The sequence below is a fragment of the Emydura macquarii genome, unplaced genomic scaffold, assembly GCF_026122565.2.
Source record: "Emydura macquarii macquarii isolate MOO-44397 ecotype Brisbane River unplaced genomic scaffold, CSIRO-AGI_Emac_v2 contig_561, whole genome shotgun sequence".
In the NCBI taxonomy this organism is placed as follows: Eukaryota; Metazoa; Chordata; order Testudines; family Chelidae; genus Emydura; species Emydura macquarii.
The window spans coordinates 4,638,578-4,660,445 of NW_027130698.1; the positions used below are offsets into that span (position 1 = coordinate 4,638,578).

The 21,868-nt window shown below is 36.9% G+C and overlaps 1 protein-coding gene across 1 annotated transcript; it reads right to left on the reverse strand.

Annotated features, from left to right (window-relative positions):
- Window positions 1-6: 6 nt before the first annotated feature.
- On the reverse strand, window positions 7-21,326 carry UBA2 (ubiquitin like modifier activating enzyme 2). The gene is made up of 17 exons (XM_067540078.1): window positions 20,581-21,326; window positions 17,074-17,157; window positions 16,686-16,756; window positions 15,373-15,437; window positions 14,732-14,832; window positions 14,428-14,549; window positions 11,713-11,780; window positions 11,269-11,390; window positions 10,167-10,266; window positions 9,321-9,481; window positions 6,559-6,652; window positions 6,325-6,437; window positions 6,086-6,241; window positions 4,771-4,867; window positions 3,556-3,661; window positions 2,607-2,743; window positions 7-1,087 (listed from the first exon to the last, which is right to left on the reverse strand). The coding sequence occupies exons 1-17, from the start codon at window positions 20,722-20,724 to the stop codon at window positions 906-908; spliced, it is 1,923 nt and encodes a 640-aa protein (XP_067396179.1). The 5' UTR covers window positions 20,725-21,326; the 3' UTR covers window positions 7-905.
- Window positions 21,327-21,868: the final 542 nt, after the last annotated feature.

The window sequence follows — 21,868 nt, forward strand, 5'->3', positions numbered from 1 at the left end:
TATTGACATAAAAGTTTTATTAAAAAAATTCCCCTTCCACCTCAAACAAACTAAGTTTTAAGTTCCGTACTATGAGATTATGTTTTTAAAATGAAAATAGTACAGTATTTCTGAAGACTGTATACATTGTAAAATATGCCAAAATTCAGCATAAATTTGGACTGTGCAAACAGATATAGCAAGTATTTCAGATGTCATTTATTTGGTCCATGAGATGTACAGTATAGTAGTAGTATTTGAGTTTTACAAAACATCAAATATAAATAACCTGAAACTGTAACAATACACAAAATTTGCTTCTTACATTGACATATCAGGCAGTACGTGCTGAAAAACTCGAGAAAATTAACATTGTTTTACAGTAATGTACACAGTGCCAGTTGATGTTTAAGATCAGAATTTAAACATAGCACTTCATATTTTTTGTTTTTAAAGAATCTGCTATCTCAAATTAGTTGAGGGTGTGAAAAATGGTTAGAGCTAGACTAAAAATATTTTTTGTCTAGCCAAAAATAAAAATCTAATATTTATAAATCTGGGTATCAAATGATGATGACCCTTTACTAAACAAGAGTAGTTTTTTGTCCAATGAATTATATCTAAAAGTATTTACATAAAAATAACATGCTTTGTTTTCATGACTGTTTAAGAAATACTTATGTTTAAGTATTTATAAACTAAGTGTCTACTACATTTAATATAGCATATTGGAAAACGCTAAGATTCTATTGAAATGAGTGCTTTACCATCAAGAGGAATGGACACAAATTCTGTAAGCCATTGGTGTGATTCTCCCTGGGAACAAAGGCCATAAAAATAGTCTAGTTCTGGACATTTAACACACCCCAAAGTAACATCTTATTGTATTACATTATCTAGATGGTTCTATTGCTGGGCATTTGCACTCAGTCTAGTGCTATTATGTCATCTTGCTCTTCTGTCTGGTCTGTACGCATTCTCTTTGTATTGACATGCTCTCTATCTTCTAGTTTTCTCTTGCGGTTTTTATTTTCCATATCATCATCAGTATTGCTCGAAGGACCTTCGTCATCAGAGTCAACGATCAATACATCATCTGGATCTGGAGCTAAAAAAAAAATCCAATTGGTGTACTCTAAAAACTGACTTTCAGTTAGCAAAACAAAAACAGAAAAACACTTTCAATGCCAAAAATGCACTGATTGATTTGATAAGTCATTCCTACTCCCGAATGCCTAAAACTTTTTGGATGGGATAAGGGTTATTTGACAAGATCTTTGCGCACATACAGAATCAGTAGGAAATGCACGCAGGCCCTCTGTACAGGTGTTTTAAGTCAAGAATAATTACACATTTGAGTCCCAGTCCATCTTCAGCTTTTAATCCTAGTGAATGCACTAAAACTTCTACTAGAAATCATATTCAATAAAAGTGAAAAAGAACCAGGAATAGAGAAAAAGAACAGATGGGAAACTTTTAACAAAGAGTTAAAAGATGACAATGGAAGATGTAAAGAGAACAGGATACATTTAAAAAGTACATTTACACACATTTTAAAAACCCTGTTTTCTATATGAGTAAACTGTAGAAACTTTTTTCAAAGTATTTATAAAAACTGCCTCTACATTTGAAATAATTCTGACAATGCTCTAATGCTTATTCTCAATTTAGAAAAGTGATAAATTAAGCAGCATGTGAATTGTTTTGCACATATATTTTAAGTAGAACCACGAAGAAGTCATATGAACTTCCCAAAAAACTATAAAACAGAATACATATATAGTAATTTCTGCATGTAACAGGCTTTCAGTTTCATATAGTCTATGCTTCTATGCCACCCTTGAGTACGTAGTAGGAAGTTTAAATATCTTAACTCAAATTGTAGAGTCCCATTTCTATTTGAGATATTTCTTAAACTATTTAGATACCTTCATAGACAGACATTCTAAAACTGCAGGAGAAGGTATGAGTATTTTTCTGGTTAGCAAATACTATTTTACCCACGCTTTGCTTAGAGTGGGGAAAAAAGGAGGCAATGTGACCTAGTGCCCAGAACACTGGATTGGGACTCGGGAGACCTGGGTTTTATAGCCAGCCTTGGCACTGCTTGAGACGTTGGACAAATCATATCCCTCCCTGTGCCTCAATTTCCACTGTAAAATAGGGATAATGCAAGTGCTTTGAGATCTGCTGATGAAAAGCACTATAAAATTTAAGAGCTAGATATTATTGTGTTATATATATATATATAATCTTTTTGGGAGGGGGGGGGGGCATACTACCACCAGCATCAACCGATTCAAAAGCTACAACAGAGGAAGTATTTGTTTTGTGTGGGTTCATAAAAATAATTTTATTTATTCACAACACACAGTAGGACGAGTCTATTTTACACAATCATTGCAAATGACACTAGTGCTTTAACTGCTCTTTGCCTGTAAAATCCTTGTCAAACTACATCATGCATATAAATTATTCAAGTAGTTTAGATTTTTAAAAGTTTAAGATAAAATCTTAACATGTTTAATGACAGTCTTAAAGGTTTTGTTTAATTGTACTGCACAATTAACCAGGTAGGTTTCTAGTAAAAAGGAGCTATTTTATTCAATTGCATAACTATTCTTTACCTGTTGAAGTTGATGGCTGTGCTCCATCATCACTTCCATTGGTAATGTTCTTAGAAGTTGGTTCTGATGGTTTGGGGCCAACTTTTTCAGGAGTATCTCCAACAACTTCAAATTCTACATCTTTTTCTAGATCTTCACTGTAGAAAAACCCACAAGCTTTTAATTAAACATAAAGACCAATGTGGATGTGTTTTCACAAAGAAAACCATATATTTGACTCCACTACTAAGGCAGCAATGTGTAATTATCACACAATGATAATAAACGGAAAATCTATTCAAGCTCCCTCCTGACTGACATGCTTTTTGTATTCATATACACACCTTGCTTCAATGGCCTTCCTGCAAATGACTCTTCAAATAAGAACAACGCTGAAGGAAATAGTCATTTTAACTTTTTTCCTCTAGTTTCCTTCAATTTAAATGCCTATTTTTTGTGTCCATCAGAAATGCAGTGTCTCAAACTATTTTATAAGAATGTAAATAATTCACTCCAGTTCCCCACCACACAATTGTGTTTACCTTAGTTCTAAGAGCATTCTATACAGTTAAAAACACAGGCCAAGATTTTCAACTGACTACTGGTTTTGAGCACCAAACTTTCAACCCCTTATTCTGATCACAGGTAGCCAAGAAGTCATCAATCTTCCATTTAGCAGTTTTTGATACGATGGTCCAGAAAGCTACACTCTTTTTCTCCTTTGAGACCATTTGTACGTATTTTGAGCATACCTTCAATTCTTGCTTTGTATATCATAAAATTGTTTAATTAAACTAAGATCTCTCCAAGTACCTACTCTTGCAGTAAAATTGTCAATTATTTCAATCCAACCGTAAGACAAATTTTCCCTAGCAAAGTCTTCATCTGTTTTTAGTCACTTAATGTTTAAAACTTGTGTTTAAAATTCCCCTTAGAACTATTCTATAAACAAATGTTCCAAAATCCTTACCTATGAAGCACATTGATTAAAAGCGTATAGTCCTGCAGGAAATCATCTGCTTGTAGCCGAGTGCCATTTCGAATTCCAAATTCTGATAGCTTCCTGTGGTTATTTGCTAGGAAAACAGTGAAATATTTTACAGGATTTATTTTTACAAAGATTATGTTAAGTACTAGAATTCATAACTATCCCTTGTACTTAAATGAATAGGAGTTTGCTTTTTAAAATGAGTAATTCACTATAAGAAAATGAGACTGTTAAAGTACATTTGATTTACTTTAAATAAAATGTTAACTATATTATAAATTACTTCAAAAAGGCAGAAATCTGCATTAAAGTTTTATAGGTAGAGTTTAAAGCATAAAAATCAGAAGATTCACAGTCTTCTCATTCATTTTCACTCATTCATTCATATTCAATTTATACCTAAGCATTATAATCCTATGACCTTTCCGATACCTTGGCAGAACAGAAGAATAAAGGAGCAGAGAAACATTTCAATTTAGTTTCCTGGTCCCTCTGCATTCAACTAACCCTTAATATTTTTTTTAATACATTTGTACATAACTTTCTGGGGAGGTTTGTTTGATACACAGGATTACTAACAAAGAGGTTCAAACACCACTATACTAGGCCATCTGAACTCAACAGTTTCAAACAAACTATTACTGTTCTTCCACTGAAATCTATGCACCCTCACTTAATTAATTTGCAGGTGAGGTTAACAGTAGTTCCCAGACATGTGGCATTATTTGTTTTGCTGTAGTGATTAGGAGATGCATTCATAGATCAGGACCCAATTGTGCTAGGCACTGTACAAGCACATAAACAACAGTCCTTCCCTAAAGAACTTGCAATCAAGCCCAAGACAAGTGGACACACATAGGAGAAGGTAACCTGTCTATTCTCTCAGATGATACTACCTATTCTAATAGCAGGAATTCTTACAATCAGCATTTAAATGCTTTATGTGAGAAAGCTTGCACAATGTGTCTGCACTATGCAAGCAAAGCTACCAGTTGCAGACCACGACAAAGTCCAAACACTGCAAACACTTACATGCATAGTCCAGTCAACTTCTATCAGACTGTGTACATGCATAAATTTAAATGTTTGCAGGATCTCAGCCGAAGTGTTCTCTTGCTATACTACTATAATATGCATTTTAGTTTCTTCACACTAGTTTCCAGGTATGTGGCACTCAGAAAGATAGTATGTACATACCTTCTGTTTCTCCCTCCTCTGAAGAGATGAGAATAGTCCCTTTTCCATCATCTATCTGTACATCTGGTGCTACCATAGCAAATTTTTCTTTCACTATCTGAAAGGATAAAAATGACAAATATAGAACACCTTATTTTAAGACCAAAACCAGGAAAACTGGAATTTTTTCCTACAACTAGGATGATCTTCTTCTTCTTTCTCATGTCCTGTGAAGCATTTACATGTAAAGTTTTAAAAATATATTTTTACTCATTGGATCAAAATAAATTCCCCAACCACGACTAAACCACAAGACCAGTCAATATAAAAATGTTTACAGTATGTAACTGGGGCCTCCCTTTTAGGCATTCAGATAGGGATTTTTTAGTACTATTTTTAAGATACTCAACAAAGGATAGGATGCTAAAAATAGCTACCATATTATAATAGATTTTATTACTTTAATATAAAAACTTAATTTTAAAAATATTTTAAGAGCATTTTAAAGAAAAACTACAGTATATTGAATATAGAGAGTTTTTTCAAAGGATTATTTTTAAAACTATGAAATAGCAAATCAATTCTTAATCAACTTTTAAGACACCAAACACTTAAAATGTAGGCGTGGTTTTTAAAGTTTTTTTATGAAAACCTAAATATAGCTTGATTTTTGTTTTTTTTTTTGTTTAAAGTCACTGTAAGTTTTAATTTTGTAAACATTCCTCTATAGCGACAGTATTGCACAAGAAGCCCTTTGGGGCCGGGATCATCTATGTTCTATAGTCATACAGCACCTAGCACAACTGAGTCCTGGTCCATGACTGGGGTTCCTAGGCACAACAGTAATACTACTACTACTAAGAATAAACTAGAAATGAACAGACTAATCTAGTTTTACTGTCCTTGCTGAGAAAATTTCAAAGTAAAGAGAAAAAGGTAAACAGGCTAACTGTACTTTGAAAAGTGGACACAGATTTTACAAAAGTAAATTTTTAAAATCAGAGGTGTTACAGGCAATATAGATAAGGAATTTTATTTCAATGTCTATTTCTTAACAAAATTAATCTCTGAAACTGACATTTGTCTTTAGACTTCCCTTTCAGATTTTAGAGTGCAAATTAAAAAGTATATCTAATCAGAGTTTGTGTCCCACATTCTTCTCTTAGAATCGTAATTGCTAACCTCGACATACCTTAATAAAAAGGGTTAAAATATCAACAAAATTTTATCATAAAATAGGTGTACTTAACCTCAGATATAAATATTTAAATAGAAAAAATGAAAAGTCTAAGTGAAAAATTATAGTTAATATTTAAGGTTTCAAAGTCTTTATTACCTTATCCTGTAACGTCAACACAGTAACCTTGTGTACATTAAGTTTCACTGTCACTTCTGGTTTATTTGCACACACATAACAATTGGGATTTGGACGATCCAAAGCACAAGGAACAAGTAGCTTCTTTCTTGGGTTTGGTTGTTTGTTCAGAAAAATCTGAAGAAGAGGAGGACAAAAAATGAAGGGGAAATATATAATGAATAACCTCAAAACAAAAGCAAAAACTTTATCTCACTTACCGTTCTACATTGGTCTATTTTTCCTGATAAAATCTTCAAACCCTCCAGCACTATCAGACCAGCTATCACTGCATTAGTCGTAGCTATAGCAGGGATAATATTTCCTGCCATTGCTGCAGGGGGAGGGAGGAAAAAAGAAGCAAAATTATGTATTTTTTCCAGTACATGAACCTTTCAAAGAGTGGTAGAGAAAAATACTTCATTTAGTGAAGTAATTATGAATTTTATTCTTACACTTGATATCAAATCTGCTCTTCATATTCATACTGAAAATGTGCATCCTGAGGTTTGCAGCAGAAGTAACAAAATCCATTGCAGATGCATCATCCTGCCAACAAGTTTAACAAAACATTTTAGAACAGATTTTAAATTGGAAGAAATGTTTGCAAGTCTATTGCCATAAATACAGACAATTTGAGAGATCTTTTACAATTCTCTAATTCAAATTGATGCATTTCTTCTTTCAGATACTATTGTTTCAACTTTTAGACAGTGTGTTACTTTAAACAAATATTACAAATACTATTTTCATTTTGTAAACGTATTTAAATAATGCTTTGTATGTTCAAAGCAACTTCTAGACACTAATCCTTACAGCATCCCTGAAAGTAGGTAAATATTTTATCCCCCATAACAGATAGGGGAACTGAGAAAGGGCAGGTGGTCAGCAACAGGACCTCCTAACTCTCAAACCTGTGATCATTCCTCTATCACACTGGCATCTAATAAAAATAAAGGTATTTTTCTCCTTCACTTCACAGCCAAGCTGTGGAGTTCAGCATTCTACTTTTATCAAACAACTGCCAGTATGGTAAGTCTCTAAAACAGAGCATAAAGCATTTTTCTGTATTTGGTGCTGATATTTTCAACTATGAAGAAAAACAGTTTTGAACTTATGGCTTGTCAGTTAAGTGAAGATCCTGATACTGCAAGCTGCTCTACACAGGGACAAAGGTCTATTGATGCATAGCAGTATGCAGGATTAGCACTTTAGTGCAAATTTTAAAAAAAAGTGTATTTCCAATTAAGACTTTATATCATCTATTACTAATATGGCATCTTAACTTTTTTTTAAAAAAAGCTTGTGTTTATCTTTTATTGTATGCAGTGTACTTGTATCTGTGTTGGTCCCAAGACATTAGAGAGACAAGGTGGGTGAGGTAGTATGTTTTATTAGATATTACTTTACCCATCTTGTCTCTTTATATTATATTGACATCATTGGATACACCGATAATTCAATTTGAAATTATAGTTTAATATGTTTTCTGTTAGCAGCTCTTTGCCCTTCTTATTTTATACTTTGTTCCAACCATATTTTTTTCAGAAATGGTAGTACAACAAGCCAGATCTTTTACTATACAATTCTACAGCAGAAAGACCATTGTCCAGCTATGCCAGAAAAAGAACAGGAGACACTGGATGTGGTTTACTTACACTGCTACTTTATTCCTAAATGTCTGAGTACCTGGCAGATAAAATTGTACAGTATAGGTAATTCCATAATCAAGTACCTGGGTGCAGGGCTGCTGTCCACCCTCCCACTTTACCCAACTTGACCCCCAGCCAACCCATTGATAGGACTTTGCCCCCCTCCCTGCCAATGATGGTTGGGGGAGGGGCTATAAAAGAGCTGTGGATTGATTCCCTGCTGTACCAGTTACAAGAATCCTGAACCTCTGCCCCCGTTTTCATTCCTTTAATGAGTACCTCCTTTAAGTCCCTGACTAGTCCATTTTATTTGATCACTACATTCCTTCCCTATGGAGTACTTGCATGGGACAATCTCTCCAACCTTACATAATGAGCTGTAACATCATAGCCTAACCCCCGCTAACTTTTTTTTGCCCCAACTAAACCCCCAACCTGCTGTGGGGAAGGAAAAAAAATCCACCTTGCCTGGGCCAATCTTGCAGTAAGGGAAAATTTCTTCCCAGCTCCCAAAGGAAGGAGTGACTAATGTAATGCTCACAGCAATCATAACAAAACTTAGTATATAACTACCTCTCTGGGTGGGTGCTGCTCTACTTGGTCCAGATAAAAGAGGGCTTTTCCTGCAGTATCATGGAGATAAATAGTCCCCCCCTTTCTGCTGGTCACCAGGGGAGGATGGATTTGCATTCCCACACAGACCATGCATGAAACTGCCACAGCAAGTCACTCTCTGGCCTTTTCCGATAAGCCAAACAATGGCCCACACTGCTTAATGTGTGGCGAGGTCATTTTAAAGAGAAATTCTCTGCTGTTCATTTCAACTCAAATAACCACAGCTCACAGACAAGATCACATTATTTCTGATGTTCAGATAATGGCCAGATGAACTCTTCTGTTCCTCACTTTTCTTTAACAAAGTTTCATAATATATCACAGGCGTATGGTTACAGTTTTGCACTAGCTTTACACAATAATTAATTTCATCCCCACCTCTGTATATATTGGACAGGAATTTAATGTATATGACTAATAAATTCAAAATATTCTATTGTTGTTTGCAGTACCGTTGTAACCGTGTTAGTCCCAAGATATGAGAGAGGTAAGGTGGGTGAGATAATATCTTTTATTGAACCAACTTCTGTTGGTGGAAGGAATAAGCATGATAGAAGCTTGAAAGCTTGTCCCTTTCATCAACAGAAGTTGGTCCAATAAAAGGTATTATCTTATCTCTCTTCTGACTAATAAAGTAAAATTATTTTAAAAGCCACAATGAGACGTGGCAAAACTGCCCCACATTGCTCTAGCGGAGATGCCAACTTTTAAAAGTAATTATTTTACTTCCAAGTACTTGATCCTTCTGCTGAATGTGTGATTAACAATAGACTATCTTAACCATTATCGTACATATCTATTAAAGGCTAAGTACAAATTAACATTCACATGAGTAGCCAGACTTATTTTTTGTTCCTCGAAGTGCTACTCCAGAATCAAACAAGTCTTTAATAATTGATTAGCACATTTACTTAGCATATGACCAGTTCCTATCCATCTACTGAACTAACCTTATCCCATATAAGCTCAGCTCCATCACCTTTTTCAGCTAGGTGAACTCTCAGCGTTTCAACACTCTTTGAAAACAGATGTGCATAGCTCTTGACATCCAGAACCTGTTGGTCTTTCAGGCCTAAGGACGAGTCATTCTGCTGATCAGATGTGTTTTTCTCTTCAAAGGAAAGAAAATACAGTTAAGATTACAAATATTTAGGAATTTCATAGAAGTCTTCTTAAAGATGTTAGATATGCCAATTTTAGTAAAATTGTACTCCATTTAGAAAACATTCAATTATAATCCACAAACTACAGTGGCTGAAATATTTTATAACAAACCTGCACTTACTTCCTCATCTTCAAAAGCTAAATTGCAGTACATTTATATCATAAGACTGCTGAAAACTCAAAATTGCTGTAACTAATACAAACACAGAAGGCAGTCCAAAGACAATCTCAGTATGTTATCATCAAGAATGAAGAATAATTTAAACTCTTGATTATTACAGCTCAGGATATCAGTATATTCTCAGGCTTCACCTGTTCACATAGTTTTTAAAAATGAGACTTACAGGATTGTGTACTTATAATAACAAAATAACAAGTGCTTATGAGACTTACAGGATTGTGTACTTATAATAACAAAATAACAAGTGCAAGTCAAATTTAGAAAGGCATTTTCATTCTCCATAGAAACTGCAATCTTCAAAGAATCAAATGATGTCAAAATAAATATTTTTAAACAGTACATTGGTATGTGAAAAGCATACAGTTTTACATGATTGAATTCTTAAACCAAATGTACCATACAAGAACAGACCAAAAATCCAAAAAGAAAACAAAAAGGAAAAAAAGATTACCTTGATTCTGTACTTCGGTCCAGTCTAATGGCACTGGAGGTTTCCTTTTTTTCCACAGTTTATCCATTGTCAACAAGTATCTGATATCATCTTTGAAAAGCTAGAAAATAATATGAAAAATGAAAAGGAAGGTAAAGATATATGCCTTTGTCAACTTCATTTTTAAATCTACTTTAAGATTAAAAATTAGTACTGGATTTGAATGAGTTTGTGTTTCTCTACTGGAGAGTACTTTCAGCCAGAAAGTGACTAAAATTATATAACAATTCCCCTTACCTCAAGAAGGCACTTAGCAGAAACAGATATTACAAAGTTACTCTCAATCCCTGCCTTCTAAAACATTAACTATTTTATGTAAAGCAGAAATAAGCAGTGTACAACACCCAAAATATTTTACACCATCCATGAAGTATCAAGGCAATAGTGCGCGCTCTCGCTCTCACACACACACACACACACACACACACACACACACACACACACACACACACACTGAAGTAGTCATTGCAAGCATGTGCATATGCTGAAGGGCATTTTTACCTATATGTCAACTTAAATGGTTGTCTAATTCTAAGGTCCCTGGTAACCGCTTGTACTGCTTAATATCACAGTCCTTACTGTGCCTGTTTCTACCCTCTGTCCATTAGGGGCAACTCTCTGGAGAGGGACTCTGAAATAGCACCCACTTCCCTGCTCCTGGGACTAGTTCACCCAAAGCACGAAGGGGAGCCTTCCCATACTTAGACTGGCTTCTGTTTATATCGGAGGAGCTCCCACAGAGCCCCAAAATATTTTTTCAATTTTTCCTCCTTAAAAGTAACTAAAAGATGTAAATTTAACTACCATTTATTCATTACTCTGATGCAACAGAGGCAGCTGGTAAGTGTACCTCCGCTGGAGCACAGGGAAGAGTATACATTGTAGGACCATGATACTATACCAAGAACTACTATCATTATCCTGTCGTTATTATTATTATTTTTCTTAAATAATCAGATTTGATTTTAGGTTACTTTAAACATCAAAGCTGAAAAATTTGGCTTAAGTTTACAGTAATGTGCACACTTCAAACAAAAATACTTATCAAGAGCAAAACTGATACCTTAGTGAAAAGTTTAACTGGATCATATCCAGTTGATTTAGCCCATTCCTTTGTCGAAACACGTTTAATATCACCATATTCATTAGATGCTCTTGCTCTAGCTTCTGCTTCTGTTGGCTCCCCTAGAAAAGAAAAGGTTGATTATGTTTTTTAATTAAAAAACCCATTGTGACCCAACATATTTTTCATCATGGATAAACTAAAGGTATCCAGGGAATAGAACTGAACATTCACCTGTATTTGAAGTATTCAGAGGTATTTTCCCTCTGCAATCTGTTGGCCTATTACAGAATCCAAAAGAAGGGAAAGTAGACAGTTCTCACTTCTCTTAACAGACTAGTATTAACTGAATATTATACAACTAGCTGTAAAATAATAAGATTAATAGGACATTTTGAGTAACACAAGCAATATACAATTAAGTTACTGATTTATGTCACTCACAGGCAGCTTCAGGATCAGCTCTGTCAGGGGATACTTCCTGATCAGCATCTTCTTCACCAAATAACTGACTATGTATTTAAAAAACAACACACCGGATTAGTGTTAAAAGATAATTGTTAAGTAAATAGTTCCTTATTTATACCTGTTTTTAAAGCCGGCCATAAAAAATGAGTGATAGATACTTTACTTATCCCAATCTATTCTACCTGATTATCACATCTTTGTTAAAAGTAGGATTCTGGGGTTTTGTTATGAGAATTCCATTTGGCACAGTCTAGTTTTTATATTGTGAGAATTCCCCCCAGGATGAATTCTCAGAGCTTCTATCCATGGAAGTGTGATGTATATACCAGATTTATTTGGACCCCCAAGAATAATACAGAAAATATTAAGAGAGGAGAGCATACTTTGATAAAAGAACAGACTAATCTTAGAAAATCACCTATACACAGTGTGCCAGTCTGTACCCCAGTTCATTCCTTTTTCAAGACAATGATAAATTTTGTACAAAGTATGTCTTGTGAGGTATTATTTGCAAACTCATAATTTGCTGATCATTATTGTCCTGGTAAAATACATGTGTGGCAACACTGTATGTAACGTTATAAGATTCCACTGTAAGATATCACTAAGGCATATTCCAAATCTGGGCAAGCAGCCACAAACCAGTTCCTCAGAGACAAAAGGCAAACTGATGCCTGAGCCAGGAGTCAACAAAATCATGGTTAAGTGGCCATTCTTTGGCAAGAAAAAGGGTGAGAGAGAAATTTACAGGTTGGCAAAGAAACAGCTGGAGGTTCCCATCCCCACAGACTTTGTCTCCAGAACCCCAGCTGGGGATGATTCTCAAAGAAGAGGAAAAGAATAAGAATGAGGAACAGATGTCCCCAAGTCGTTCCTCCCTTTCTCTCTACCCACAGCAACCAGAACAACTGAGGAACAAAGAAACAGCTTTGGATGGAAGGGAGAATCCTATCTGAAAGGTATTCAGCCAGTAAGACTGCTAGAACATGTAAAAAGAGACCTTTTGTTTTGAATTCTCTTAGCTCATTAAGTTAGGTATTAGTTGCATTTTTATCTTTTTTTTATTTGTAACCAGTTCTGACTTTTATGCCTCGTTACGTGTAATCACTTAGAATTTTTCTTTCTGTAATTAATAAACTTGTTTTATTGTTTTATCTAAACCAGTGTGTTTGGATTTAAGTGTTTGGGAAACTTTATTTGGGATAACAAGATTTTTGCACATCATTTTCTGTTAATGAAATGATGGACTTTATGTGAGCTTGTGCTGTCCAGAAGGGGGCTGGGTAGTACAAGATGCACATGTCTGGGAGAAAGTCTGGGCCTGGGAATTTGTTGGTGTTGCTCTGCAGTGTAATTCAAGGATGGCTGGCTACAGCACTCACACAATATATAGCTGGGAGTAATTTACATGCTGGAGGCTGTGTGTGGGCTGGAGTGGTTGCTCTCACAGTGAAGCAGGGTAAACGCACCACAGGCTGGAAAATTTAGGGGAAACAGCTGTTCAACAGGTTATACTGTACCCTGGGTAAAGTCACACACAGTTATAGGGCAAGAAAAAAATGCCCATAGTCTGGCACTTCTACAGAGCTGGAATAAAGTGAAGAATGGAATTCCAAATGGAAAGTTCTTACAGACAAGGGTTGAGACATTAACTAGTCCCACCATGCAGCAAAGTTGTTTATCTTTCCCATGAACAGAAAAATTCCAGAATAAAAAAGTTCATCTCGTGACAATTTTATTTTAAGTCTGTGTGACCTAACCTCTTGAAGGAACACCAAGACCTACGATTGGGTACTTATATTAAAAACAAAGGGCAAGAACCTATCAAAACTACGTCTATCTCTCTGTTCTGTCTCAACAGGAAATTAGACTCATCTATCATGTAATGCACAATTTACACTTGAAAACAAACTAAGGCACATAGGGAGTTAGTATTTGTTACCTTTCAAACATCTGTTGAAAAGGTACTGCCTTTATTACATTTTCCTCAAAGCTTATGATCTTTACTGTGATCAACCAATCAACACGAAACGAAAACATTAATAATAAATCTCCAGCTCGGAAATTTAGTCCTAAGGACAAACTGAGATCTTGCAGGTGACATCTAATGTTAAATGATATTCTTTTCAGCAAGACAACATAGCGCTAAATGGCATCATTGTTTCCTAACTGGAAACAAATGAGCTGTGAAGCCAAGTTTCTCTTAAATTACCTCCTCATTTATATAACTCAAACAGTATTGTGTCTATCCCTTTTATTTATACTGAAGCAAGCTGGTGCGTCTAAAAAGGCAGCAAATTTCTTCAATCAATGAAGTAAATAAAATAGCAAATATGCCTTGGCTTCATACAAAACACGATTTATACTAAAAGAATAAGCAAACACACACCTTCAATCTACCCATATCAATCTGCCTAAGAAACTATTTTGCCAGATTCTCTCTCTGATTCTAGAATATTAGTCTGTTTTTAGAGTTAGTTTTATCATTAGGTGAAACAGATTGGACAAGCTATCAAAAGGTATTCAGTGCTTTACTCAAAAGTGGTAGAAGTTTGGTAAAGAGAAAAAAAAAGGATGCTGTTAAGTAATTTTTAATTTGACTATTTTAATTCTTTGTTGCTGGTGATACATTTAGAAATTAGAAGACAGTGTGCAGCATGGTAGCTATTTTCTTAAAATATGTTTACTTACTTGAACAAATACTTTGCCCACACAATGCAGTGGATAGGTTCTGATGGAGTGTTGCGAATTGTGCAGCCTGGAAAAGTCTTCTGAGTTGGTTTAGGATGACATTCATAACACTCTGTCACTCCCTGCAGATTCAGGAAAAGTTAACTATTTACTTAACTCACACCGTGATGACTACTGATGAGGTATTCATCATTAAAAAGTGACAATGTTAGCAATATCTTGGTAAACATAAAGGACATCCAGCTACGCTGTCTGAAAGAACCAATGAATCAAACTACAACAACAAAAAGTTATGCCATCTAACCTTCTTGATAACTGTTACTTGTCCAAGGTAGCCTGCAGTTCCACTCTCTATAAGAGGGACATCAGCAGCCAGACACATCCTGTTCACATGGTTACGCGCAGCTGGAAGAGAAAGTATTCAGGATTAATTTGAATATTAACTAAAAAAGAATGTTTGACTTTTAAAAGGATGGAGACCAGCATAATATGCATAATAATCTGCATAATATGTATCTGCATCTACCTCATTTCATTATACATATCACTTGCCTCTCTCATAACACCAATCTTTCAGCTAACACAATATATGAACAGCTGTTTAATACAGAAACCTCCAACTAAAATGTAGATATGTATATGTATCAAGGGGACCTCCAACCATGGGGACACACTTTTAATTCTTAGTACTTATCATTTACATCACTGTCCAAACTGTACAAACATTAAGTACATCTTAAAGCTGCCCTAGTGGAATAGGTAAGCTGTAGCCTCATTTTGCCAGTGGAGAAAAAAAACAGAGGCTGAGTGACTTACCAGAGGCTTCAAAGAGCGTTAAGGTCAAAACTGACATCAGAACGCAGTAATTTTTGGCTTCTACCTTCTATGTTCAGGTCACATTTTTTTCATCTCAAAAAGAAAGCCATAAAAAAGTGGAAATCTCACCTCTGTTATCCAAAGCATTCATAACCAATGTAAACTGCCGGAAGAATTCTACATTATAATCAGGGCTGTAGAAAAGACAAATATTAAAACCAGTTTATTAAATGGCTGTTGGTTTTTATGGGACAGCAGAAATTCTACACATACAGACAACGTAAGCAGAAGTGATATCCATGGGATAAACTGCACAGACTATGCTAAGTTTACCACTCACCTTTAACTACTTCACCTGTCTTCTGCCCACTTTAAAGTTTCATATTTCCCAACCTTGCAGGGCTAGGAATAGGACCTTTATGAACTTTATGAAAAGGAGCTATTCCAAGCTTCCCAACTGGACTTAGAAGCCCAAAACAGTTGACTTTAAAGATATGACCTTTTTATATTTAAAAATGCTATTAGTTATAAGTTATTTTGGAAGGGTTTTTTTTATTTAGTTTTAATTTCTCTCCAACTGAGCCTTGCACAGTTGGATGTATGGTAATTTAGACTTCATCTTTATAGGTAGGGAGATACAACTATTACTACTCAGTAAAGTTCTTAACACACCCTAAACATTTCTAAAATTTTCTATAATATACACGCAAACACAAAATATACACAAACAAAATACATAACCACCGACAGTTAAAAATGAAGACCTACTTTTATTGAACAGCATTATGTATTACCTCTCCTGTTATTACTGACAACTGGTTAGTCTGTAAAATTATTGTCTGATGAAAAATGTCCTTTGTAATTTTATTTAAAAAAAAAAAAAATCACAGGGTGAAAATTCTCCTTTTAAGTTCTGGAGCAGTGATTAACTCATCAATAGTATTTCCAGAACTGTGCAAATTTCTGCCAATATTGACAATTATGATTCACACAAAAATCTTTTCAGCTACAAGGAGAGAATGCACTACCCCATTCCACAAGGCCCCTTCTAACAGCTAAGAAAAAACTTGTAAACAGAAAGCACAATATGCATATAAATTCCATTGAAAAAAGGTGGAGAAATGTTAATGTTTGGTGGTTCCGGGTATCAAAAAGCTTGAGAAATACTGTTCTAGAAAACTTCCACAACAGCTGAAAAAAGGAGAAATTGACACAAACATTTGAGTAAATATCATTAAAAGAAAATTTGTAAATTCATGCCCAAACTCAAGTCACTCAGTTTGCTGTAGCCTTACATTTACAGCTAATTTTTCAATATTTAGTAATTTTATAAAATCTCTTCAAGCTACCAACAAACGTTGCATGTTTTAAATAACTAGATATTTACATATATGAAATTCCCAACAATAAGAATATTTAAATAAAATTTAAGACAAACATACTTCATGATACTGTCATGATAAGCTATAATATTAGCTTCTGGATAAAATTGTAACACGCTTTCCTTGGCAACCTGGAAAAGAACAAACAATTAGTAGTCCAATATTTCTACCCTTCATTCAAGATCCAATAAATCTGCAAACACTGTGCATTCATACTGTCTTATGGAGTTTAAATTTTTTAAATGAAAAAATACTATATCAACTAATACTTATTCCATCAATTATTTTAGAAAGCAGACAAGAATATTACAAGTTATTATATATGAATCATACATTTTCAACACTGATCTGCTATGTACAATAACTATTTTAACATAACATTCATAACACGAAAGGTGTTAACTTTTTTCTAATGAATATAATAAAGTTTTCAAAATTTTCTCCTTACCTGTGCTTTTGACCTTCCAACATGTTTCTTTTGAAACAAAAACTGCCTGTTGAGGTTGCTGACGTCAATAGTATCCAAGTCAATCTATAAGTACATGAGAGGCATCTTTCACATTTACACACTAAACAGACCAAATGTAGCGCTTGTAACATAGAGTAGTTTCCTATTCTATCTTCAGAGAGCACTATTTTCTGATCCACTGCAGTTTACCAAGTTATGTGCATGAATAAAAACGTGAAAACCACAACTGGCCTAGCTGGCTGAGTCAACATTTAAGACCATGAATTTCAGAAACGACTTTATTTCACCTCCTACCCCTCCACCCTGACTTAGTAAAAAAGCACAACACAAGCTTTTTGAATCATAAATGTAATTAATAAAAACAATGTGCTTTAACATTTAAAATGCTAAAATTATTAGACTTAACTGTCCAGGGCAATTATATTCACTGTTGCACACGGACTTTAAAGCTCAAATTTTCAGAACTGTGAATGTGCACAATTACTATATCTGCACACCCACAGCTGCAGGTGGTGATCAGCTGCACTTCTAACCAGTCATCTTCTTGCACAGTTACAGTGATTGCACATGTTCAGTAATGTTAATAGCTGAGATAAGTTTCACAATTTAAGGACATGAGAGTTAGACAATCCAGCAAGAATCCCTGGGAAAAATGAAAAACATACACACATGCAACTTCCAACCACATATTAAAAAGTACATGCCAGTTAGTAGGAATGCTCCAATTTCTGATCCTTTTGTATTTGAGGATATGTTCACAATGGTGTGCAAAATTAGTAATGCCATGTTGATATTAAGAACACTAGCAAAAATTCTGCTCATGAACAGAGGGGGAGTCAATAGGCAGACCGCAGGCCAAATCCAGACTGCCAGACGCTTTTAAACAGACTGCGAAATCTTTTTATTTACTTATTATTACTACTGAGCTGTGAAAGATGTTTCACTGCAGTGTTGCTTGACTCTATACCTTGAGCAAGAAATGTGGACCTTGACAAAAAATAATTGACTACCCCTAGAATATATTATATAGTTCTCTTACCCCATATACTTTATTAACTGAATTAAAAAACCCATTATGATTATATTTAAGGCTGCAGTTAAAATAAAAATAGAAAGTGCAAAAGTGAAAGTTCTTAAACCAATATTAACTCAGTCACATTTCAAGTATGCAGTAGCTTCTATTCCTCTTTTCCAGATCAATGCGTAGCTTAGTATGTTTCGGTTTACATCATGAAAGAGTAGCCTTCAATGCAGTCTAATACAGAAATAACACAAATTAGTAGTTCCACTGAACACGTCTGCATATCAAAAACTGATCACATCTGAAAAACTGAAAATGGTTTTAAAAAACTGAGTTAAATGACAATGCTGACCATAACTTAGCAATCAGAATAAAGGACAAATCATGTTCAGCATTGTCACCTAACTTGATTGTTCAAAATCATGTTCAACAACCAAATTTTGTTAGACAAGCCCTATGACCTCAATGCCTATTCATGCTATCAGGCAGACTAAAAACATATTCCACAAAATATCCAAGATGTGCAACATGACCAAAATGACACGGTCAAGTTAAAATTGTCCTAAGAACCTTTACATTTTCATTTTTTGATATTGGACAAAAGTAATTTCTTTATAAAACAACAAAACTATTTTGCACAATAATTATAGCTTTGCTCTCATTCTCCTTGTCCTCTCCCTAGCCCATCATAGTCAAATTTTGGTAGATTCTTTAAAACTGCTGTCCAAACAAACAAACAAAAAAGTTAAGGAAACAAAACGAAGGACCGGATCCAACTCCTACTTACTAACATAGATGGACAGGGTCTTAAACAGGGGAACAAGCAAAATACTAAACATGCCAATGGAAAATTTACCTGGCTTATAACCCTTGATTTTCCAAGCAGTCACAGCAATCTTTCGAACAAAAGTACTTGCTATTTTTAAGGGGTAACAGGAATCCACCAACAAGGTGAGGAAAACACAAAAGATGCCTCACAATGAAGAAAAACGCTGATCTTTGTCCTCCTTTCTAGGCTTGGGTTCATTGGCACAGTATAAATGTTATCTCCATTAGGAACATACTGAAATCAATGAGGCTGCTTGTGGAATAATGTACTTGTGGTTGAGCATGGCCAATGGTCGGGAAACCAGTTGCCAAGTGTCCAAATGTGATTTCAGATAAAGTTCCTAATGTGTTTGTTAAGCAAGTCTGGACATGAACAAAACTTCTCAGAACTAAATTTAAAATCTGTGATCTCTACACAAAATTTCCAAATGTAGACTAGTCAAAACAGTGATGGAAATAAGACAAGCTGCCTAACAGAACTGCACTCTAAATTTATAATTCGCCTTTTTAAAAATCCTTTTACAACTGCATTATGTGACAAACGAATTAAGATCTGCAAACCAGGTTTATTTGCGGACATTAATTTTCTGCCCAAATGAAAGTGCTAGCAGTCCCTTTTTTCATTTTTGCTTCCACTGCAGTGCTTCCATATTTGTCCCTTCTTTTATACTCCAGTTTAGAGATTAGCATCAGGAAATAAAAGCCTGAAGGAAGTACCAGAATTGGACTTTCAAGATTGACAGTTTTACAACTCAGTATCTAAAAATACAATTTTCACCACCCACATATTTCACTTTTAGTGTCACCCAGCAGACTACAACAGCAGTCTGCTCAAGACATTAACATCTATACTAAGCATTAAGCAAAAATTAAAACAGTTTTTTTTTTCTACGACTTTAAGGGAGCAGCTGAAAAGTGGCAAACATGATACGCTATTTCCCGCACGAGTTTTTGTCTAGTGGCTCTCGGAAGTGAGGGTTCTACTTCGCCACGCGACGGTTCAACCCCTGCAGGGAGAAGCCAGAGAGCGAGCGATGCCTCCCCGTGCAGATGTTACTAGTGAATGGTCACAGATAACGACACAGCAGCATTCCTGGAGAGCGGAGGAGCCCACTCCAGTGTCAGGGTTTTCTGGACGGCCAGTACGTAAAGCCGCCAGCCTCGTTACACCGGATTTTACAGCGGCGGTTCCCGGGCGCGGAGCTGTATTTATTTTCTACCAGGGTTTCTTTTCAAACAATCGGTAACTGCTTCCCCCGCACGCCCAGCGCCGGCTCTGCCAACCGCCTCCCACCAACCCCAACGGACCCTCTGGTCTCCCTCCAGCCCCGGAGGCCCATGCGCAGGGGGCCCAGCCTACGGGCGGTGCAGCCCCTCCCCAGTCCCTGCAGCTTTGGCGGGTAGCAGTTTGAAAACACCCAGACAATGAGCAGGGGGGGAGGGGAACGCAAGGCGCCCTCCCCCGGCGGCCCCGAGAGCTTCCACCCGCACCCCGACCCGCTTCATCCCCCAGGCCGGGCACGGCTCCCCGCCGCCCGCCTTCCTCAGGCTCCGGATCCGCTCCCCAGCCCAGGCCCTGCTTTCCCCCCTCCCCGGCCGGCGTTCGCTCGCTCGCTCGCTCCAGCCCCGGGCCGCACCACGTCGATGTTGTTGAAGCCGGTGAGCACCAGGTCCTTGAGCAGCTCGCAGCCGATGCCGCCGGCGCCCACCACCAGCAGCCGCGCCCCGGACACGGCCTCCGCCAGCTCCCTGCGCAGGGCCCCCGACACCGGCACCGACATGGCGAGGAGGAGGCGGCGGCGCGCGGGCGGGCTGCAGCCGGGCGGGCAGCGACACTCCGTCCGCGGCGCGCGTCTCCTCTCCTCAGCGCCACCCGACCCGGGCCGCGCTCGGGACAACGACGAGCCGCCCGCAACCCGCACCAGAGCGGCCACCGCCGCCTGCAACTGTCGCAGGGCCCCCCCTGCCGGCGGGGAGGAGAACAGGCCGCTCCGAGAGCCAGGGGCAACCCTGCTGGGGCGGAGAGTGAACGTCCTGAGCGCGGCTTGACAGCCAAGGGGCGGGCGGGGGTGCAGGAGACTCACGGTCGGTTCTTCTACATAGATCGACCGTGAAGAAACGCTCAGAGAAATAGCTGCTGGGGAGCTTGGGTCACAGGCTGCTGTAGGTGACAATAGCTTCACTTCCCTGGCAGCTGGGACTCAGAAACTGTGGTCATGTCCTCCTCACGCTGCTTCCCCTCCCCGTATCTTTGCAGTAAAGATACACACACACAGCTGGGGATTTCTCTTGATATGAAAACCACGTTAGTGGCAGCAGGAGTGCTCCCGCGCTTTGATTGCATCTGCCTTAGTGCTAGGCCAGCGCGGTTAAAAAAATTACTCTTTTCCTATAAAATTAGTTTAGCAATGCTTGTCTAAAAAAGAATAAATAGGGAGCTTGAAAACAGATCCCTAAAATGTTTAACTTGTTTCTAGAATGTGTTTGCAATAGAGGCAAAGTTTAGCTCCACCTCTCATTCACCTCTCCCTCCTAACACAACTTGTGCTGTCTGTGTTAGACTTTTAAAATATTTAAGGTTTAGCTAATATTTAAAGAAAACACCTATGAGCACAGGACATGCCCATATGCAGAGTCGCACAGTTTTTACTTATAATGTGATATTAAACCAATGCAAAAGGCTTTTATTTCAATTAAACCAGGCTTGCTGTGGTTTAGTTTAAGTGGAGTAAGAACAGGTTTAAGCAAAACCCCTCAAACCAAAATAAGGGCATGTACTCAGGTTTAACAAAATCCATACACATTTGTATGTGGCCAAAGCCCTAGCTTAGATAAGTACTTAGACCACAAAAGTTAGACCATCCTCACAGAATCAGGAACACAGAGAACAATTCCTACCACTACATCACACAGCTAGCTCCCTAT